This window comes from Delphinus delphis, chromosome 2 (assembly GCF_949987515.2).
Source record: "Delphinus delphis chromosome 2, mDelDel1.2, whole genome shotgun sequence".
NCBI lineage: Eukaryota > Metazoa > Chordata > Mammalia > Artiodactyla > Delphinidae > Delphinus > Delphinus delphis.
Genome location: NC_082684.1, coordinates 143,679,865 through 143,704,448, shown reverse-complemented (window position 1 = coordinate 143,704,448; position 24,584 = coordinate 143,679,865). Strand labels below are relative to the sequence as shown.

Here is a 24,584-nt window from a genome sequence, read left to right as displayed (position 1 = left end):
TCTTCCTGTCCATGATTGTTCAGCAGTGGGTTGTGATTCCGGTGCTCTCGCAAGAGGGAGTCTCAGTGGATTTTTGGGCATATTCTTTGTTTTCTCTTTTTACACCCTTTTAAAAATGTAAAAACCATTCTCAGCTCACAGCCTTATTTGACCCACAGGCCGTACTTTGCTGATCTGTCTTTTATGTGAATCTATATGCAATGTAGAATGAAACATAGATATCATTCTACACACCTATGTAGAATGATAACTTGGTATTTTCCTTGAAAAAATTGACTTTCAAGTGAATTTGTTATTGATTTATCTTTCCTCATTTGTGTACATTTTACAACTAAATTATATGTAGGAAACAGTTCAGCAAATGATGTCTGGGGTATGTCATTAGGACTAAATCTGCTGTTTCATAGTTTCAATGTGTCTACATTGCTTGGCACGTTCTTTAGAGATACTATTCTGTAATATAGGAGGGGACCACTGGGCTCAAAATTATTGGAGCTGTAAGAAAGCAAGCATAGCTTCATTTTCTTCAGTATTCTTCCTTTGTTTGACAATGGAAGGCAAGAAGAAATCAGGTTCTTACAGTGGAAGAAGTATCAGGCAGGGAAGAAACAGATATCATTGGAACCTTTATGTTTACTTTCAAAGTAACCCTTACTACATACTTTCACCAGTATCCAAATGGCAAAAAGAAAACAAAATTCATTTTGGTATTGCAAAATTTCTTGAATTTGAATGTTCAAATAATCTAGTCCTAATAAAATGGAAAAGCCAGTATGTTGCATTGCATCACTGTGTAAGGTAGGAAATCCATAGCTAAAGCCAAGTAGGTATGCTAAATCATTTAAATTCTATTGGAATTTGTAGCTTAAAGCAAGGATTTCTAAACATTTCTCACAATGGAAACTTCTTTTCAAATGAAATCTTAGGCTAACCTTCAATATATAAAACCAGTAAATATTTTATAAGTATAAAGTATTATGGTTAAATTTATATCATTTATTTATCAAATTTGTATCATTTCTTATTGAAATCAGCAAGGCTATTATGATTAATACAAAAACTTGAAATTAGAAATTATGGATCATAGTTGCAGTTTCACATTAACCTCAAAATTCATTTTACTTCTGTTGCACAGTCTTGAGAAAATCTTTTTATTTATTGATTCATTTTTTAACATCTTTATTTGAAGTATAATTGCTTTACGATGTTGTGTTAGTCTCTGCTGTATAACAAAGTGAATCAGCTATATGTATACATATATCCCCATATCCCCTCCCTCTTGCGTCCCCCTCCCACCCTCCCTATTCCACCGTTCTAGGTGGTCACAAAGCACCAAGCTGATCTCCCTGTACTCTGCAGCTGCTTGCCACTAGCTATCTATTTTACATTTGGTAGTGTATATATGTCCATGCCACTCTCTTACTTCGTCCCAGCTTACCCTTCCCCCTCCCCATGTCCTCAAGTCCATTCTCTATGTCTGCCTCTTTATTCCTGTCCTGCTCCTAGGTTCATCAGAACCATTTTTTTTTTATTCCATATATATGTGTTAGCATACGGTATTTGTTTTTTGAGAAAATCTTGAGCGATGAGTATTTGCAAATGATATCAGCACTTTGTTTCAAGTCTGTTTTGTAGTCTCAGGGTATGTTTCCATTAAGGTGATCTAGACTCTTGAAAAATGATTGGAAGTAAAGTTTTGCTTCAAAGTTGAAACAGACACTAACAACCACTTGCATTTCTTATAAACATGTTAGACAGAAAGTACCCTGCATTTAAAATAAGCTCTAAAACTATTTATAAGGTATTGTGATTGCATTACCATTAGTTTTGAGAATAGTATGTACCAAGCTGATAAGACTGAGTCTAAGCTGGTGCTTAATGTTCCACAGGTGTGATGTAACAATGTTCTTTTTGTATAGTTTTGTGTGAGCAGAAATGCTTAAGCCTAAATTTTAGAAAGACCAATGCAGAGCTGCAGTCTTCCTAATTAAAAACCCTTTTACCAGAAATCATAATATAAACAAAGAGTGTATTTCTTTCAGTTTTGCTTAATGATGACAACACAAGAAAATACTGTGTGTGTGTGTGTTTATGACAGGTTTTTATATGACTGCAAATATATTTTTTAAATCTATCTTATATTTAACTTCAAAATTTCACTACGTTAACAGTACCTTTAAGAAAAATTCTAAGAAACAGTTGAACTACTGGCTTAAAGGAGTAGTAATCCTTTCTTGTAAGCACCCATTTGGATTCAAGAACAAGATGGCAAAATACTCTTTTTAACTCTTTGTTTATAAATTTGTTTATTTTTATCAGTTTTATTTATGGATATTATTAATTGTATTAACTTAGTTATTTTAACATTTTATAGTCTATTAAAAATGTAGAAGATACATAAAGGTATAAGCTTGAGTCCAGGAGCTGTTAGAAATTATACTTCCCCCTGAAGGAAACTGGATGACTGGCAATTAAGAATTTAACAAATAGCAGAAAAAAATCAGTAGCATCAGTGGTAGAACTATAATCCTACAGTGGCTCATTATTGTTACTATTTTCTCACATTCATCATTGTTATGGCTTTAGGAAAAGTTTTAAAACACTGAAAGTCAAAAAATGTGAGCGGATTGTTTTCAAGGGTTCAACTTTTAGGAAGACTGAGAAAATATATTGTTTTGGGGGAATATAGTTATTAGAGGTGAAACTGACAAAATCCAAAGAGTATATAACAGTGTTATCCTGTTATAAATTCTTCATTCATAAATTTAAAACATTTGAATAATTTGTTTTCACTCTGTATAGTCTCTTAGCATGGAATTTTATAAGTTAATTGGTAAAACAGAACTTTGTTATTATGACCTAAATTTGTCCATCTGAGATTTCAGTGACAGTCCCTAATTTTAATATAAAAGGATTTATTTCATGTTCACTCTTTCTACTATAAGCCCTCCAGTAGGCTATAGTCTGCTCCTGTTTTATATCTTTAGTGTGTAGCACAGTGTCTGATTAACAGTAGGGATTCAATAAAATTTTATCAAATTTTATATATTGGTTTTTATTTGTTCTATCAAATATACCCTCTAAATTATGTCCATATTTAATATATTAAAACGTTTAGAAAAACATGTTTTAAAATAGTCTTCATTACACACTTATATGACCGTGTTTATTGAGAAAACTGTTGTGGACAGAACGACTCTTTAATTTGACCAACAAGTCTTTGTGATCCAGCCTTTATCTCAGACTTCATCTCCCACCATTTACATTGATACATAATTATTACCCAAAGTCCATAGTTTACATTAGGGTTCACTCTTGGTGTTTATACTTTCTTTGGGTTTTGAGAAATGTATAATGACATGTATCCACCTTTATAGTATCCTACAGAATAGTTTTCACTGCCGTAAAAGTGCTCAGTGCTCTGCCAGTACATCCCTCCCTCCTCCTAACCCCTGGCAACCACTGATCTTTTTACTGTCTCCATCGTTTTGCCTTTTCCCACTGTGTCATTTGGAATCATACAATATATTTCAGATTGGCTTCTTTCACTTAGTAATGTACGTGTAAATTTTCTCCATGTCTGTTCATGGCTTGATAGCTCATTTCTTTTTCTTTCTTTTTTTTAAATTGTGGTTAAAAAACATAATATAAAATTTACTCTCTTAACCATCTTTAAGTGTATAGTTTTGTCGTGTTAACTGTATTTATATTCTTGTATAACATCTCTAGGACATTTTCATCTTGTAAAACTAAAATTCTATACTCGTTGAGCAACTCTCCAGATCTCCCTCCCTCCAGCTCCTGACAACTACCATTCTACTTTCTATTTCCATGATTTTGACTACTCTAGATATCTCACATAAGTGGAGTCATACAGTATTTGTTCTTTTGCAGCACCTTATTTCACTCAGCATAATGTCCTCAAGTTTCATCCATGTTGCAGCATGTAATAGTATTTCCTTCTTTATTTTTTTAAGGCTGAATAATATTCCATTGTATATGTATACTATGTTCCCTTTATCCATTTATCTGTTAATGGACATTTGAGCTGCTTCCACCTCTTGGCTGTTGTGAATAATGCTGCAATGAATATGGGTGTACACATATCTCTTCAAGACGATGCTTTAAATTCTTTCAATTCTTTTAGGAATATACCTAGAAGTAGAAGAGGCCTTCCTCTTTGACTAGAAATTTTGTCTTTGGACTTCCTGGTCTAAAAATAGGTCCCTCACCCCTCTCACTCTGTACATCCTTATCCTGTTCAATTTTTCTTACTAATACTTGACTTTATAATTTATGTATTTGTCTCTCATAGTAGAATGTTAGTTCCATGAGATTAGGAACTTTGTTTTATCCACTATTTTATCATTAGATCTCATACTAGTGCCTGGCACATAGTAGGTACTTAATAATAAAAATTGAAGGAATGAATAAATTGGATAAAATGGAAAATTTGTAGTAAATGTGCCTGCATTTAAATATCTTTTTTGTTGTTGTTTGATTTTCCTTATTTTTTCTCTTCCCCTTTCTATTTTTCAGAATATGAGTGATGCTATGGCAGTACTGCACAAACTACAGACAGGCTTGGATGTAAATGTAAAATTCACTGGTGTTCGAGTGTTTGAATATACACCAGAATGCATAGTATTTGATCTTCTTGATATTCCTTTGTACCATGGATGGCTAGTGGACCCTCAGGTAAGTAGAAAATCTTAAATTATATGAACACAAATATAGTAAAAATCTATTAATTTGGCAAATTAATCTAGATTTATATTTTCTGATACTTATATTTTTGTGCTTTTACATGAAATTAGCCACATTGTGAGGTTAAGAGCACAGTCCTCCAGACTGCTAAATCTGCCCAAGACTTCTGACTATAATTTCATGGAGTTAGAGGCCAACTGCAAAGCTGAGTCCACATCCTCATCAACACTTGTTATTGTCTATCTTTTTGATTACAGCCATCCTAGTAGGTGTAAAGTTGTATCTCATTGTGGATTGTTTGCATTTCTCTAATGACTAATGATGTTGATCATCTTTTCATGTGCTTATGAACCATTTGTATATCTTCTTTAGAGAAATATCTGCAGATCTCTTGCCCATTTTTAATTGGGCTATTTTGTTACTGGGTTCTAAGAGTTCTTTGTATACTTATATAAAGTATGTAAGTATAGAGTATATAGTTTTAGTGCTTAATTTAGGAGTATGATCCATTTTGAGTTGATTTGTATATATGGTTTGGGGAAGGGATCCAACGTTATTCTTCTGCATGTGGATATTCAGTTGTACCAGCCCCATTTGTTGAAAAGGTTATTCTTCCCCCCAGTGAATTGTCTTGGCAGTCAGAGTGATCTTTGTGAAATAAACCCTCCCCTTTATCCATGCGCCCTACCCTTTTCCTTAAAAGCCTCCAGTGTAACTAAAATAAGATAGAAAATCTTTTTTTTTTTTTTTTTTACTTTTTATTGGTGTATAGTTGATTTACAATGTTGTGTTGGTTTCAGGTGTAAAGCAAAGTGAATCAGTTATACATGTACATATATCCACTCTTTTTTAGATTCTTTTCCCATATAGGCCATTAGAGAGTACTGAGTAGAGTTCCCTGTGCTATACAGTAGGTTCTTATTAGTTATCTATTTTATATATAGTAGTGTGTATATGTCAATCCCAATCTCCCAATTTAACCCTCCCCCCACTTCGCCCCCTGGTAACCATAAGTCTGTTTTCTCCATCTGTGACTCTATTTCTGTTTATTTTAAATTTTATTATTTATTTATTTTTGGCTGTGTTGGGTCTTCATTGCTGTGAGTGGGCTTTCTCTAGTTGTGGCAAGTGGGGGCTACTCTCTGTTCCCACACACGGGCTTCTCATTGCAGTGGCTTCTCTTGTTGCGGAGCACAGGCTGTAGGCGTGCAGGCTTCAGTAGCACACAGGCCCTAGAGCATGCAGGCTTCAGTAGCTGCGGCACATGGGCTCCGTAGTTGTGGCTTGCAGGCTCCAGAACACAGGCTCAGTAGTTGTGGCGCATGGGCTTAGTTGCTCCACGGCATGTGGGGTCTTCCCAGATCAGGGCTCGAACCCATGTCTCCTGCATTGGCAGGCGAATTCTTAACCACCGCACTACCAGGGAAGTCCTTTATTTCTATTTTGTAAATAAGTGCATTTGTAACATTTTTTTAGATACTACATATAAGTGACATCATATGATATATGTCTTTATCTGACTTACTTCAGTCAATATGACAATCTTTGGGTCCATCTATGTTGCTGCAAATGGCATTATTCTGTTCTTTAAAATAAGATACAAAATATTTATTAGAGTTTTTTTTTTTTTAAAGAAGTGTTGGGGGTAGGAGTTTATTAATTAATTTATTTATTTTTGCTGTGTTGGGTCTTCGTTTCTGTGCGAGGGCTTTCTCTAGTTGTGGCAAGCGGGGGCCACTCTTCATCGCGGTGCGCGGGCCTCTCACTATCGCGGCCTCTCTTGTTGCGGAGCACAGGCTCCAGACGCGCAGGCTCAGTAGCTGTGGCTCATGGGCCTAGTTGCTCTGTGGCATGTGGGATCCTCCCAGACCAGGGCTCGAACCCGTGTCCCCGCATTAGCAGGCAGATTCTCAACCATTGTGCCACCAGGGAAGCCCCTTTATTAGAGTTTTTATGATATACTGCGTGATCTAGACTCTGCCTCCTGACAAACTTCACCTCATAATTCTCCCACCTTTTTACTACCCTCCAACAACACCAGCTGCCTTTCTATTTTTCAGACATACCAAGCTCATTTCTAGCTCGGGTTTTTGTACTAGCTGATTGCCCACTGTGGAGCACTGTTTTACTACCCTAACACATTGTTCTCCCAGATCTCCCCATTTCTACTTCCTCATTATTCAGGTCTTAGATCAGATATCACCTTGTTAGAGAGGCCTTCCCTTGTTGAAATGAGTTACCCTCTTTTCCCCCAGTCATTATCTAGAATTATTATTTATTTATTAACTTGATTGACTCTCATCTCCCAGTAGAGTGTATGTTTTTGTTTTTTTTTAATTGATTATTTCATTTATTATTATTTTTTTTTTGGCTGCGTTGCATCTTCATTGCTGTGCATGGTCTTTCTCTAGTTGCAGCGAGCAGGGGCTACTCTTCGTTGCGGTGTGCAGACTTCTCATTGTGGTGGCTTCTCTTGTTGCAGAGCATTGGCTCTAGGCATGTGGGCTTCAGTAGTTGTGGCATGCAGGCTCAGTAGTTGTGGCTCATGGGCTCTAGAGCGCAGGCTTAGTAGTTGTGGTGCACGGGCTTAGCTGCTCTGCAGCATGTGGGATCTTCCCGGACCAGGGATCGAACCCGTGTCCCCTGCACTGGCAGGCGGATTCTTAACCACTGCGCCACCAGGGAAGTCTGAGTGTATGTTTTATAAGAGCTGGGCTCTTATTTCTCATTGTTAAGAACAGTGCCTGGAACATATTAGGTTCTCAATAGAGATTAACTGATGGAATGAAACATGCATGCATGCATTATGTATAGGGGAGGAGAGATCATAATAGCAAGGATTTGGTAGTGTTTCTTCATCCCTGTCCTTTGGTAGAAGTAACTGGTATTCTGGGCAGTGAAAGGGTGGCTTACTGTAAGCAGGGCATCTGTATTTTTTTTGGCACTCTGTCTCTGAGAACATCACTGAAAAGTCTAAACATATCCAGCATCTGAAACCTCCAAGGTGCGTCATGTTGGATCCTGGCAGATGGCAATGCCAGGTAGCCTAGATTCTTGAGGAGGATGAACTTATGACCTAAGGAACTTAAGCCTGAGTTTTTAAAAACTGGACTCAGATCATCCCTCTGACTGTATGTGTAGCTACATATTGCCTGGCAAACAGTTGAATTCATATGCTTAAAGAAAAAAAGGTACTCTAATATAGGACAGAAAATTTTCATCAGACTTTTCTGGTCTACACAGTGGTTTTCAAACTCTTCGGCCTGAGAGCTGTGCTTTTTGTCTATTTTACTTACTTGTTTTGTGACAGAAGGATTCTGATGCTGAGAAAGAAAAAAGAACAAGGCAAAATTTGAAATCCATAGGTATCTATGAAATATCTCTTAGAACTGGCTAGTTCTTTGTATTATGATTATGTGTACTGCAAATAATTATCTTGCAAATAAATGTCAGTCATTTTCTGGATGGTGGGCCGGCACCATAGTTCAGCCACGGGAAGGTGTTTCTCCATTATTAATTGATAATTAACTCTTTAAGAGCAGCATTGGGGCCTTCCCTGGTGGCTCAGTGGTTAAGAATCCGCCTGCCAATGCAGGGGACATGGGTTCAAGCCTCGGTCCAGGAAGACCCCACATGCGGCGGAGCAACTAAGCTCACGAGCCACAACTACTGAAGCCCGCATGCCTAGAGCCTGTGCTCTGCAACGAGAGAAGCCACTGAAATGAGAAGCCCAGGTACCACAACAAAGAGTAGCCCCCACTTGCCACAACTAGAGAAAGCCCATGTGCAGCAACAAAGACCCAACTCAGTCTAAAATAAACTAATAATTTTTTTAAAGATCTTTTTTTTTTTAATTAATTAATTTATGGCTGTGTTGGGTCTTCGTGTCTGTGCAAGGGCTTTCTCTAGTTGTGGGAAGTGGGGGCCGCTCTTCATCGCGGTGTGCGGGCCTCTCACTATCGTGGCCTCTCTTGTTGTGGAGCACAGGCTCCAGACGCGCAGGCTCAGTAATTGTGGCTCACGGGCCCAGTTGCTCCGCGGCATGTGGGATCTTCCTAGACCAGGGCTCGAACCCGTGTCCCCTGCATTGGCAGGCAGATTCTCAACCACTGCGCCACCAGGGAAGCCCCTCAACAAATTTTTAAGGATTTAAAATATATGAAGTACAGAATAGTCTCTGACCACAATGCAATTAAACTAGAAATCAGCAGAAAAAACAGTAGAGACTGTCTGGATCAAAAATTCATAATGAAACTTAAAGTATATTTTAAACTACACAACAACTAAATATCAAAACTTGTGAGATTTAGCTGAAACAGTTTTTTTTTTTTTAGCTAAAACAGTTTTTAAAGGGGTTTTTAAAGCCCTAAAACCGAATATTAAGGAATAATGAGACTGAAAATTAATGAGCTTTATATCTATCTTAAGAGCAAAAGTATTAAAATAGAAAGTAAATATATAATAAAGAAGATTAACAAAGCTAAAATTCTTCAAAAAGGACTTGAAGAGACACTTCACAAAAATGGATACCCAAATGACCAGTGAACGTATGAACTAGTCATCAGGGAAATGCAAATTAAAACCTAAATGAGATACGACTACACACCCATCAGAATGGCTGACATTTAGAAGTCTGACAATACTAAATATTGGAGAAGATATGCAGTATAGAGAATTTTCATTCCATGCTAATGATAATGTAAATTGACTACCTCCTTTGGAAAGCAGTTTGGAGTTATCTAGTAAAGTTGAGGATAAGACTCAAGAATTTGACAAGGCAAATTCCCTAGAGAAACTAGATTTGTGAAACAGGATAAATGTACAGGAACGTTCATAGCAGTATTATTTGTCATCGCCCCGAACTGAAAACAACTTGAATAGCCATCAAAAGATGAATGAATAAATGTATGATAGTATATTCATACTATGGAATGCTATAGTACAATGGAAACAAAGAACAGCTGCATACCACTGCATACAACTACCTAGTATGTTATATTTTTGCTTATTTGGTTTATTGTTTGTCCTTTCTCTAGAATATAAACTTTATGAAAGCATAGACCATCTATTTTATTCACTGCTGAGTCTTCAGTTTCTCTAACAGCACCTGGTGCATAGTAGTGCATAAAAGGCATCCAAATGAATTAATTGAATGAAATATTAATGTAGAGATCCTGCCTATGAAATTTGAAATCTTTGTATTTTTCATTGCTAGTCTATAGTAGTACAACTGATTTTTATATATTGATCATGTATTTATTATTCAAGGTGTATTTTTGTGGATTCCTTAGGATTGAAAATTCAGTTCTTTGGAAAGACAATGAAGTTGAGTCACTAAAGAAAATTGCTGTAATCAGTAAAGGTGTTACAAAAAATAATGAAAATTTAAAGCGATTGTGCTCTCAAACTGCTTCTTAAGGGTCTAAGTTTTCATTTTAAATAAATGAAAACTGAAAGGCATATTCTTTTGTGTCATTTACCTAGAATCATAGCCAAAAGATCCACTTTCAAAGAAACGGCCTTATTTGGCTTCGTATCAGAAGGTTGACAAGTGAATACATTTGTGTGTTTTAAGCTAACATGAACTGTTTAAGATATGTATGTAACATTTTCCACAGTTTCCTGCTTTAATTTATTCAATTAACTGATCTTCAGCCAACCGTCAGTCCCACTTGGATGGTTAAGAGGCTTTTACCATCCTTGAATTTTGCAGGAACAACAAAAAATTATAACCTAGAGAAGTTGTTCTTAAATTTTGCTAGGCAGTGGAATGAAAACTTAGGCACTTGAGAAACAACTTGAGTTTTGAATTCTTTTAGCTTTTTAAAAAGCTCCCAGTTTGAAAACCACTGTCCTTACTATTGTGCAGATCTGTCAATTCTTGTGGTATTCAGAGTAGATATTCATGAAGATCATTTGGATGTGGAAAAAAAACATGGCCTCTCTTATTTTTTATTTCATTGTATTAATTTGTGTTAATTAATATATTAATTAATAAAGTACATGTAAATAATTTACAAATAAATATATTTTAGGGATGGGAGGGCAATCAAAGTAAGTTTAGACAGCAGATATCTATTTTGCTTCAATAGTAAAAGCAAAGTATATGGAAGGAGAGTAGAGATGCCCAATTTTATTTTCTTATACCTTAAAACTTTGAATTTATTTTTCTACTGTACCTTTACAGACAAAGATCAAATAAGAATCATGAGGCAAATATTTTCTCTTATCAATATATATTAACTTTTGTTTAGGGAAATAACATTAGTTATGTCTGCTCATATCTCCACTATGCTAGAAACTAAGTAACAAATAAAATGGGAAACCCTGTTTATCCCATAAATTAACATCTTTTAGATTTGCCTTGCTTTACAATCTTTTTTATAAATTTTTATTTTATTTATTTTTGGCTGTGTTGAGCTTTCTCTAGTTGGGGTGAGCGGGGGGCTACTCTTTGTTGCGGTGCACGGGCTTCTCATTGCAGTGGCTTCCCTTGTTGCAACGCATGGGCTCTAGGCCAGCGGGCTCAGTAGTTGTGGCTCGAGGGCTCTAGAGCGCAGACTCAGTAGCTGTGGCGCACAGGCTTAGTTGCTCCACCGCATGTGGAATCTTCCTGGACCAGGGCTCGAACCCGTGTCCCCTGCATTGGCAGGTGGATTCTTAACCACTGTGCCACCAGGGAAGCCCGCCTTGCTTTACAATCTTAAGAAATAAAATTGCATATACTAATTCCATTTTATTAGTTATTCCATAATTGAAATATGGCTAAGCAATATTGTTCATAATATGTTATTGTGAACCATAAACAAAACTGGAAACTGTTGGGTGTTAATTTTAGTGCTGATTTTCTTTTTTCATAAGTAATACTTTTATATTTAGTATTATATTAGAATAAAACCCTCAAGAGTTATATGGGTTTCTTTGTTATTGTTTTTAATTTTATCATGATTAGTGAGACAGTCATTTGTTTTGTAGATTGATGACATTGTAAAAGCTGTTGGTAACTGCAGCTACAACCAGCTAGTGGAGAAGATCATCTCTTGTAAGCAGTCAGACAACAGTGAGCTGGTTAGTGAAGGTGGGTGAGTGTTGCTATTATCTGACTTATTCTTGGCAAAGTAACTTGTCTTAAAATTTAATGTCTTTTAAATGTCTTAAATACAACTTCTAAAAAATAAAAGTGATTCTACCTATGAGAATTAAAAGAAGTAATTATTCATAGAGGTACCAGTGAAAGGTTTTTCCTAGAACCCTTTTTATTTGTTTTGTAAAATCACTCCTGGATTCTAATAAAAGTCTTTGGAATCACTTGCTATCTTTGATATAATCAGTTACCCAGGGGTTACTGATAATTACTCTTTTAAAAAAGGGTTATTACTTGGGAGTACTGAGGGAACTTTATAATTCATCTTGAACACTTCTGTTGACTGAGATGTATATTATGGTACTCAAGTGTTCATTTTAGTAGAGCTCTACCTTATATTTCAGTACAATATAGTATATTAAAGCTCTGTTCTGGATCAGAGTACACCTTTGATCATCAGTTTCCCTAATCCTTAGCTAAAATTAAAAATTGCTAAATTCATCAGCATAGAAGTGTTTTTTGTGTGTTTGTTTGTTTGTTTTTTAAGCTGTGTTCCAGTCAGTGAAGGGAAGAGCAGATTTGAAACCAGAGTGCTATCAGGAACCATAGCATTTGGGTATAACTTCACCATCACCCACTTCACTTTTTCATAAATATACACAAATACTGAGACTGCTGTTCTCCTCAGTTTGAAGTGTTAACAAAAGAAAGAGAAATCGTGAGAAGCAGACACACAGTTCTTTCACATGAGGTATAATAAAAATTTATTATCGTCACTACATTTTAAAAAATTAAAACCAAGTGACTACAAGAGTACCTAAGAACATATAAAAGAAGATGTGTATGTGAATCTCATACTATATTGATTAATAAGAACCCAACTAATTACACTACTCAATTATCCAGAAGTTTAACATGTTTATGCAAGAGGCCAGTAGCAGGAAAATACACAGTGTGTTAGTTGAGGCTCATCTAGTCTTTTACTTGCAGTAAACACACAGATATTCAGCAATATTGATCATTGATTTGTGTGACGCCTCTTTCACTACAACCTAAGGCAGCAAAGTTTAAATTTTAGGGGAGAGAGGAGCAACAAAAGTTGTTACAAAAAATGTTTTCCCTCAGTTGACAAAATTCCCCTCACTAGAACTTTCCATTCTTTATCCAAGCTCTCATTACTGTAAATATTCTTAGAAAGCAGGCTATAAAGAAAGTATCCATCTGTGGATTCCTACTTTCTCAGTAACTTTCAGTATGCTATTCAATAGTAATTGAGAGAACAGTAGGGTCCAGAAAGTGTTAACAGATGGAATGATAGCCAATAAGTGATATTTGGATGAATATATTTATAAGGTAAGAAGCTATGGGAAACACTAATGTTGACAGCATTTTCACCAAGCTAGGCTGCAATGTAACAGGGGTAGGACTTATTACACTAGCAGAATGAACAACAACCAAAAAACAGTCCCTTCATCACTTCTCCTTTTTCTCAACGTGATTTTACAACTATTATTATTATTTCTCTGGTATTGAATCCCTGGGATAATAAAAAACTGTAGCTAATTTGTATAGAATTGATAACTTGAGAAGAATATCTTGGTAAAAGCAAGTAGGAATCTTCCTCTTTAGTGGTATAGAATTTTCAGGTAGTATATATCAGAGCTGATTAATTCCTTGATATATAAATTTCATAATGGTGAAATTCTGCTTATCGTATTTCCATACATAGTCAAGGAAAAATTATATATGAAATTCAGTACAATTAAAAAGCTAAACTCGTTTTTTGTTTATAAGAAATTACAAATATGTAGTCTGCTTGAAATAAGTATTCAATCCCAATGGCTACTTGTATAAGGCACTATGAAATCATTAAGGAAATAAAAGGCCACGATGGACATTTTTTCTTATATAATATAGCAATTAGCTTTTTTTCCATTTTCTTCATCATATTTTCTTGGGTATATTGTTCAACCAAAGTAGTCTGCTTTCTTTTTCTGTTTAGCCTACAACTGTAACTTTCCTCCTGAATCATAAAATATCCCAAAGTGGTTTATTTCTAATCTTTCTTTATTAAAAATTATTAAACTTTGGTCTGAGATGATTTTTTAAAAATTCAAATATTTCATCTCCATAAGGTGCAGAATACAAGAAATATGTTTACTATCATTCTTTTTTGATGAAAAAGAAATATTATTTAGTTAATAGTCAAATAGAATTAGATATTCTTTCAACTTCTTTCAGAGAACATTTATTTTTTTCTGGTGGCAATACCTTGTAAGTAAAAGTACAGAAGTTTTACATGTACATAGAATATTTATTACTTGCTACCTCTTTTGGATATTAATACTTTTTTGAATCAAGTTATAACGATGGGTTGTGGCATGGCAGCAGAAATCAACAAGGAAAAAAATAACACAGTACCAGTTTCCAGACTTCATGCTAACTGGTCATTTAATTCCAGTAGATCTCTCAGGAATAATTTCTTCTTTAACAATTGTTTCTAGGTAAAAAAAAAATATGCTTAAGGAAATTATTCCAGCATATTCACTTATTTGAGCTCACTTACTGAGCTTTTATTATGTGCCATAAACACTGAAGATTATAGTTTGAGTTCATATTATTTTTGATTAAATAATATTGATTTCCTTTTCTCTTTATTTTGGAAAAACTCAAACCCATAAAATTGGAATAGCACAATGAATATATGTATCTATATACATATTTGTACATATATATGTTTCATCTAAATTCACCAATTATTAGCATATTGAATTTTTACTTTCTGTATTCACACACACACACAATTTTTTCCCTAAATCGTGACAATTAATTGCAAATATTATAGCACTTTATCCATTAACTCTCCAATATTTGTCTCTTAAGAACAAAGAATTTTCCTATGTAATCACAATGCAGTTATCTCAGGAAATTTAACATTGATACAATACTATTATCTAATATACTGTTTATATTCAGAATTCCCCAGTTGTCCCAGTAATGCCCCTTATAGCTTTTAAGTTTTTTCAGTGTAAGTTTCAATCAAGTATCATTTAATTATCATATCAATTTAGTCTCCTGTAATCTAGAACAGAAGATCCCTATCCTTTTTTCTTTTCTTTTCTTTTCGGTCTTTTGTGGTATTTACTTTTCTTTATAGTCCAGGCTGGTTGTTTTATAGAATAGTCCTCAATCTGGATTCATCTGATTGTTTCCTCATTAGTAGATTTGGGTTATATATTTTCCTTGGGAATACTACGTAGGCGACATTGTGTCTTTCCTAGTGCATCAAATCAGGTGGCACGTGATATCTGATTATCCCATTGTTGGTGATGTTCAAATAGGATTAAGGTGATATTTACCAGATTTTTTGTTGTTGGAAAGATGCCCTTTGCCATTTGTAATTAATAAGTAATCTCTGATATTATGTTTTGAAACTCCATAATTTGTTTAGTTATGAAAAGTTGAAACTAGATTAGGCTTTTGAATATGCCACTAAAATCACACAGGTGTCACTGTTTACAAGTTGGTAGAAGAATTAGGAAACATTTTTTTCTCTAAGTCTAAATTAGTCTATGCTCTATGGTTTGGGGAGAAATAGAGTTCAGTTTGCATTTATGATAATCACTACATTTTATAAATTAATACCGGTTAAGTTCCAGTCTTCACTTTGCCATAACTAGTTTTATGTCCTTGAGCAAGTCACTTATTCTCTCTGAATCCATGTCCTGTTCTCTAGAAACAAGCAGCTGAGAAAGACTTTTCTAGTATTAAATTTTTGAATTTCATACATGAAAGTAACATTGTGCTATATCTCCACTGAATTTTTGTATCTTTTTGAAAGGGTTTTGTAGAGAGTATGTTGTATGAATGAGGTATGGGAGGGACATTTAGAAACATCTTTCTGAAGGAAGTGTTTAGTTACATGGATATTATAGACAGCAGTGGTACTTCTCAGCACAGGCATAACGCTTACTTTTTAAATGCTATATAAGAGAAAATGCTTTAGTATATAACTAATACATTCTACTCAATAACTTAGCATTTAGCAAAGTAATGATAATAATTGAGGAGGGGTCTTATTTCTAAATGTATAAAGCCAGGAAGTTGCAAATGAGCTATAAATTTCCTCTGGCTGTGGCCTTCTGTATAACTTTTTGTACTTCCCATCCTACATTACCAATTCCTTGGAATAGTGTGATATATTGGTAACTTTTTACAACCACTTTGCAGCTTGAAGTGCTATGGCTTGACACTAAAAGTGAGGGAGTGGAATAAATCTATATCAGGCAGCTGCCTCTGGCCCTACCAAGTTTCTACCAAGTTTATTTTCAAATTTTTGTTGAGTCATCAGTTTATTAACACAGATTCATCTTTACTCCCTATATCTGCACCTCCCTGCTCACTTACAAAACTTTTTAGAGCATTCTCCTCCCCTCTATTCCTTTTTAAAGAAAGGGAGCAAAAGGAGGAAGGAAGAGGAAGAATGAAAGAAATATAGGCTTTTAAAATATTTATACAACTGATTCTCATTATTACTGATAGTTATGTTCCATAAAGTTGCTGTGAACACTGAATTAGTGAATACCAAACCACTGCTCATAGGGGAAACACAACATTAGGTTCCTGTGAGCCTCTGGTCACAAGATTTTCATCAACTTATCAATACATAACCTTGTTTTTCATGTGTTTCTGTTGAGAGACACCTTATTTTTTTTTTAACATCTTTATTGGAGTATAATTGCTTTACAATGGTGTGTTAGTTTCTGCTTTATAACAAAGTGAGTCAGCTATACATATACATATACATATATCCACATATCTTCTGCTATCCTCCCTGTCCCACCCCTAGGTGGTCACAAAGCACGGAGTTGATCTCCCTGTGCTATGCGGCTGCTTCCCACTAGCTATCTGTTTTACATTTGGTAGTATATATAAGTCCATGCCACTTAGAGACACCTTGTTTAATATATATTATTGACTCAGTAACATTAAACTCATATCCAACAGCTTCATGCCCGGCTGAAGCTGCAAAAATACGCATTGTCTCTGTAAGGCACATCACAACCTTTGTGTGCTTAGGAACACTACTAGCTTCAGCATTATGCTTGGGGGCCATTTTACACAGTAAAAATCACTCCAAAGAAGCACAAAAATTTCACAAAATGTGATAAATGTGGCATTATATAGAATGTGAAAATGAATTTGTTCACAGTATGAGAGCTGAAACAAGAAGGTGACACACTGTTGCCTATTTTGACTTCAGTGGGGAATGTGTGTGTTGGGTGACTCAATTTTTTTGCTGCTTTGCACATATTCAGGAATGACCCTGAAAGTGCAACAAGTATTGATTTTTGGAGTTATAAATTTTAGATAGTAGGCAAATTAGCGTATATGAATCCGTGTGAATAATGAGGATCAACTGTATGTATAGCTTTTAAATTAAACCCCAGAAGGTTTCTTTATATTTCATTATGTTTGAAAACAGAAGAGATGATTTCTATTTCTGAACTTGGTATATCTACATAATGAGTAGCATATGTTGGAGGAGATTAGGATAAAAATGTTATCAGTTACCCCACTGTTTTCTGTTCAGTCTTATGCCTACTTTTAGTTTTAAGGCAAGAATTGAGCAGTTTGTGAACTGAAAATTATCTGGGATCTTTGTCAAAATCTTAAGCAACTCAATTTCTTGAGGCTACTTTTAATTTCTAAACACCTATCCATTGGGGAAGTAGTTGTTGACTTTTGCTAACCCTTACCTTCTTATTGTTTTTTTGGGTTTTAGTTTTATTGTGTGTGTTTCTTCTATTGCAAGGCGCATGAAATCCTTTGCGGAAGAAGGTGTGGTATAAGTAAATACATTTATTGATAAAAAGAATTTCAGATAACTGTTTCTTTAGCCTGGAAATGTCTATAGACACATCTTCCATCGCAGAATTAGAAAAAAAATCTCCAATTTAGGCAATTTAGGGCCATCATGTTATAGTAGGAGGAGTCTTATTTTGATTGGCCTTTCTTCATAATTGGAACACAATGTAAATAGAAAAACTTTAAAATTTTGAAATTATTCTTCCATCTAATATTATGCATTGGTTCCTAGGCTTTGTAGCTGAGCAGTTTCTAAATAACACAGCCACTCAACTGACATACCATGGATTATGTGAACTAACTTCAACGGTTCAGGAAGGAGAACTTTGTGTGTTCTTTCGGAATAATCATTTTAGCACCATGACCAAATACAAGGTATGATATAGAAATAGCTACTGTTATTCTAAACTAAAGGAGCTTGATTTAGAGATGTCTTATGATCTGCTTCAAAATAAAAAATTTTAGCGTAATATTCTTTAACCATCAAATTATGAAGGTAATAATTAATTCTTTAGGGTGGAATGGATTAGCAATTTGTTACTTAAAATCAGTTTTTTTTTTTATTTAGGTCTCAACTCCATTTTCAGAGATTACTGCATTAAAATGTATTTATTATTTTCTTTCTAAGGAAAAAAAAGATAAGCCCTAATGTTAGAACTAGGATGACTGCTAATGATGGATGTTTACATTTGAGGGCTAAAGGAGTTTAGAGAAAGAATCAAGATTTGTCTTTATGATAGTGTTTCTATTATTAAGTTATCAGTGTGACTTTAAATTCTTTTTATCATGTCACTTATGGCTTTGCCAAAAAAATCTTACTGATTCATCCCTCTTGTTAACTCTTCAATGCTTCCATTTTTACAGCTGCCACCTAATACAGGAGTTTATCAACTTATCTCTAGACTTTTGTGGCAGAATACTCCTCTGATCAGGTCAATAATATTGCAAAAATGTTAGTAGCACCCAGTACCTAGAGGATAAAAATGCAAGGTATTTTCTACTATCCCCTTGTGTCAACACTTTGCTTCAGCCATAATGATCTGTCTACTCATTAATAGTCCTCCATCCCCATACACACTTTATGCTTTCCCATTTTGTTTCTTACTCCTAATCCCTATGTGAACATTCTCACTCCTTTTTGCCTATCCAGATTTCACCTATCTTTTAAGAAACATTTTATATACTAACTCTTCAGTAAAGCGACTTCTTCTCTCCTTAAATCAGTGGTTCTCAACTCAGATTGTATGCTAGAGCTGCCTACGGAGCTATTAAAAAAATACCAATGCCCAGAGCCCAACACCAACTCAATTAAATCAGAATGTGTAGAGGTGAGACCTGAGCAACAGTATTTTTAAAATGTTTTCCAGGTGATTTAAATATGCAGCTAAGGCTCTGGATCACTACTCTACCCTTCCTCCTTTACTTGTTATGGGCCATATTGTCCTTACTTTGCCCTTATTGATGAGTACCTAGTTAACAATTTTCTTTCCATGTAAATGTGTCTCATTTTTCTAAATGAAAGTAAGCTTATTGAAGTCAGGAATCTGACTTTGTATTTCCTTCAACACTTTAATCAGTGAATTGCACAAAGTAGTGTAAAATAATGATTTGTTTGCTTATTTAAGAATACTGTATAGCCCTAGCTCTCCTGCTCCCCTGTTAGTTATAGCAAGGGTTTGTTTGTATTGTTCCCATATTTAAGCTAGATGTGTGCTAGGTATGGGCCCAGATTTATCCATATTCCTCAAAAATCTAAGGCCAAAGAACCACAAAATCAGAATTATTGCTACATAATAAATACTGCTAAGTCATCTCACTTTACCTGATCTCTTTAAGTCCACACTTTATTCATTCATTCAACAAATATTTATTGAGCATGATTATGACTGGGTACTTACTTAGCTAAGTATTAGGACTGCAGCCTGAGCAAGGCAGCTATAGTTCCTGCCATTTAAGGACCTCCTAGTTTGACAAGGGACAGATGTTAAATAATTACATAAGTAGGTATCATTTCTATTGAGATACACTCTGTGAAGGGTACCTACAACATGCTGTGAGTACTTTTATTAGGACTTATAACCTATTTGAAGATGTCAGGAAAAAAGGGGGGGTGGTGCGGTTAACTAAGCAGATGGAACATGTGTGCAGAAGCCCTGAGGAGGGAAATAACCTAACTTTTTAAGGAATTCGAAGAAGGGCTATGTGACTGAAGCATAGAAAATAAGAGGCATGATGTAAGGCTCAAGAGGCATGATGTAAGGCTCAAGAGATAGATATCAGATCTTGTAGAGTCCTAAGTTAAAAGGAGGAATAGGGAATTCTCTGGCAGTCCAGTGGTTAGGACTTGGCACTTTCACTGCCAGGGCCCGCGTTCAGTCCCTGGTCAGGGAACTGAGATCCCACAAGCCATGCTGTGTGGCCAAAAATAAATAAATAAATGAATGAATGAATGAGAGAAATAGACTTTGGTCTCTTGATGGCCTAGTCGTTCTTTTTGTTCTCTCTCTCTCTCTCTTTTTTTTTTTTCTCCACAGGGGTAGGATAGTTCAATTGAGAAAACAACGTCTCTGGCTGTCATGAGTGGTTGTTTTACAACTTTCCAAAATTGAGCTTTAGACGTTCCCTTTTTTTTTTTTATCAAGGCCATATCCCTGACCTGGAAGTCCTTTACTAGTCACCTAGGTATTCGCAATCTTCCTGTGTGGTTGGGAAGGGTGCGCCTCTCCTGGAGCACTTTCTGCATTGGGTCTGTTTCTGGACTGAATATGCATTTCCATGAGATAATGATAGCCGAGAGAATGTGTGTATTCTGCTATTTCTCACTTCTAAGTTTTTCTCAGTAAACCTTATTCTGTAGCTAAACAGTGTACCACTAGTGTGTGTCTCCCTGCCCCTTGTATAACATTAAGGTGTTTTGGACTTCGGGGCAAGCCCCAAGAGCCAGTTTTTTGAAAGGATAAACAAAATCGACAAACTTCTAGCCAGGCTCTCCAAGAAGAAAAGAGAGAAGACCCAAGTAAACAAAATAAGAAATGAAAGAGGAGAATTAATAGTCAATACTGCAGAAATACAAAAAAATCATAAGAAATACTATGAATAGTTATATGCCAACAAATTGGGACAACCTAGAAAAAAATGGACAAGTTTCCATAAACATACAGCTTGCCAAAGCTGAGTCAAAATAATTTGGGGTTTCCCTTGTGGCGCAGTGGTTAAGAATCTGCCTGCCAATGTAGGGGACATGGGTTCGAGCCCTGGTCTGGGAAGATCCTACATGCCGCAGAGCAACTAAGCCCATGCGCCACAACTGATGAGCCTGCACTCTATAGCCCGTGTACCACAACTACTGAAGCCCGTGCGCCTAGAGCCCGTGCTCCACAACAAGAGAAGCCACTGCGATGAGAGGCCCATGCACCACAACGAAGAGTAGCCCCTGCTTGATGCAACTAAAGAAAGCCTGCATATAGCAATGAAGACCCAAGGCAGCCAAAAATAAATTAATTAATTTTTTAAAAAAGATAATTTGAACAGACTGATCACTAGAAGTGAAACAGAATCTGTAAATTAAAAAAAAAAAAAAAAACCGAAAAACAAAACCCAAAAAACCCCCTGCAAACAAAAGTCCAGAACCAGATGGCTTTACTGGGGAATTCTACCAAACATACAAAGAACTTATTGTTCTCCAACTATTCCAAAAGATTGAAGAGGAGGGAACACTACTGAAGTCATTCTATGAAGCCACCATCACCCTGATACCCAAAATCACACAAAGACACCACAAAAAGAAATTACAGGCCAATATCTTTGATGAATATAGTTGCAAAAATCCTCAACAAAGTATTAGCAAACTGAATCCAACAATACATAAAAAAGATCATACACCATGATCAAGTTGGATTCATTCCAGGGTTTCAAGGATGTTTCAAACACATGCAAATCAATTAATGTGATGTACCAAATCAGCAAAAGAAAAGACGAAAACCAAATGATCTTCTCAATAGATGCAGAAAAAGCATTTGATAAAATTCAACATCGATTCATGGTAAAAACTCACACCAAAATGGGTACAGAGGGAACACATCTCAACAATAAAAGCCATTTATGGGACTTCCCTGGTGGTCCAGTGGTTAAGAATCTGCCTTCCAATGCAGGGGAGGCAGGTTCAATCCCTGGTTGGGGAACTAAGATCCCACATGCTGCAGGGCAACTAAGCCTGTGCACCACAACTACTGAGCCCCTGTGCTCTAGAGCCCGCATGCCACAACTAGAGAGAAGCCCATGCACTGCGACGAAAGATCCCGCATGCCACAACCAAGACCCAACACAGCCAAATAAGTAAATAAATTTTAAAAATAATAAAAGCCATTTATGACAAACCCGTAGCCAATATAATACTCAATGGTGAAAAGCTGAAAGCCTTCTTGCTAAATTCAGCAACAAGACAAGGATGCCCACTCTCACCACTTCTATTCAACATAGTATTGAAACTTCTAGCCACAGCAGTCAAACAAGAAAAATAAATAAAATGTGTCCAGATTGGAAGGGAAGAGGTAAAATTGTCTTTCTATGCAAGACTCTATACAGAAAACCCTAAAGCCTCCGCACAAAAACTGTTAGAATAAATGAATTCAGTAAGGTAGCAGGATTAGTATACAGAAATCTGTTACATTTCTTTATACTAACAAATATCAGAAAAGGAAAGTAAAAAGAAAAAGTGTTTAAAATTGCATCAAAAAAAAAAAACCAACCTAGAAATAAACTTAACCAAGAATGTGAAAGACCTATACACTGAGAACTATAAAACATTGATAAAGGAAACTGAAGAAGATTCAAAGAAATGGAAAGATATCCTGTGGTCTTGGATTGGAAGAATTAATATTGTTAAAATGGCCATACTACCCAAAGCAATCTACAGATTTAATTCAGTCCATTTCAAATTACCTGTGACATTTTACACAGAATTAGAATAATCCTAAAATTTATAAGGAACCACAAGAGACTCAGAATTGCCAAAGCAATTCTGAGGAAAAAGAACAAAGCTGTAGGCATAATCTTCCCAGACTTCAGACAATACTGCAAAGCTACAGTTATCAAAACAGCATGGTATTGGTGCAAAAACACATATGGATCAAGGGACCAGAATAAAGAACCCTGGAGTAAACCCACACACCTATGGTCAATTACTCTTTGACAAAGGAGGCAAGAATATACAGTGGAGAAAAGACAGTCTCTTTAGCAAGTGATGTTGGGAAAGCTGGACAGCTGCATGTAAATCAATGAAATTAGAACATTCCCTCATACCATGCACAAAAATAAACTCAAAATGCCTTAAAGACTTAATATAAGACACGATACCATAAAACTCCTATGCCAACAAATTGGGACAACCTACAAAAAATGGATAGTTTCTATAAACATACAGCTTGCCAAAACTGAATCAAGAAGAAACAGATAATTTGAACAGACTGATTACTAGAAATGAAATAGAATCTGTAAAAAACAAAACAAAACAAAAAACACCCAAAAAACAAAAAAACTCCCTGCAAACAAAAGTCCAGGACCAGATGGCTTTACTGGGGAATTCTACCAAACATACAAAGAAGAACTCATCCTTCTCAAACTATTCCAGAAGATTGAAGAGGAGGGAACACTACCAAATTCATTCTACGAGGCCACCATTACATAGAATAAAACAAAGGGGGAAACATTCTTTGACGTAAATCACAGCAATATTTTCTTAGATCAGTCTCCCAGGGCAAAATAAATAAAAGTAAAAATAAACAAATGGAACCTAAACAAATTTAAAAGCGTTTGCACAGTGTAGGAAATCATCAACAAAAAGGCAACCCACGAATGGAAGAAAATATTTGCAAATGATGTGATGAATAAAGGGTTAATTTCCAAAATATACAAAGAGCTCATACAACTTAATATCAAAAAAACAAACAACCGAGTCAAAAAATGGACAGAAGACCTAAATAAACATTTCTCCAAAAAGACATACAGCTGGCCAACAGGCACATGAAAAGACGCTCAACACTGCTAATTATTAGAGAAATGCAAATCAAAACCACAATGAGATATCACCTCACACTGGTGAGAATGGCCATCATCAAAACGTCTACAAATAATAAATGCTGGAGAGGGTGTGGAGAAATATTAATATATGGGAATATTAATATTCCCACTGTTGGTGGGAATGTTAATTGGTTTAGCCACTATGGAAAACAGTATGGAGGTTCCTTAAAAAACTAAAAATAGAACTACCATATGATCCAGCAATTCCTCTCCTGGGCATATATCCAGAAAAAACAAAAACTCTAATTCAAAAAGGTCCATGCACCCCTATGTTCATAGCAGCACTGTTTACAATAGCCAAGACATGGAAGCAGCTTAAGTGTCCATCAACAGATGAATGGATAAAGAAGACGTGGTGTATATATACAATGGAATGTTAACCATAAAAAAGAATGAAATATTGCCATTTGAAGCAACATGGATGGACGTAGAGATTATCATGCTGAGTGAAATAAGTCAGACAGAGGAAGACAAATACTGTATATCACTTATATGTGGAATCTAAAAAATAACACAAATGAGTTTATTTACAAAACAGAAACAGCCTCACAGACATAGAAAACAAACTTATGGTCACCAAAGGGGAAAGCGGGGAGGAGGGAAAAATTAGGAGTATGGGATTAACAGATACACAGTACTCTATGTAAAATAGAAAAACAACAAAGATTTACTGTATAGCAGGGGACTATATTCAATATCTGATCATAGCCTATAATGGAAAAGAATCTGAAAAAACATGTGTAACTGAGTCACTTTGCTGTATACCTGAAAATAATACAGTATTGTAAATCTATTATTCTTTAATTTAAAAAACGAAAGAATGATTTCTGGGTTCTAAGCATGAACA

General features: G+C 35.5%; 1 protein-coding gene across 5 annotated transcripts in view; it reads left to right on the top strand.

The window, feature by feature from the left end:
* Positions 1–24,584, top strand: part of MINDY2 (MINDY lysine 48 deubiquitinase 2) — a 116,669-nt gene that overhangs the window by 31,194 nt on the left and 60,891 nt on the right. For all 5 annotated transcript variants that reach the window (XR_009518480.1, XR_009518479.1, XR_009518478.1 and 2 more), the window contains exons 4-6: positions 4,540–4,698; positions 11,683–11,785; positions 17,892–18,034. Coding sequence is in view for 1 of the 5 variants with exons in the window: in XM_060005889.1 (XP_059861872.1) it covers positions 4,540–4,698; positions 11,683–11,785; positions 17,892–18,034 (405 nt within the window). In the remaining 4 variants the exon portion in view is untranslated. The remainder of the gene's footprint in view (positions 1–4,539; positions 4,699–11,682; positions 11,786–17,891; positions 18,035–24,584) is intronic.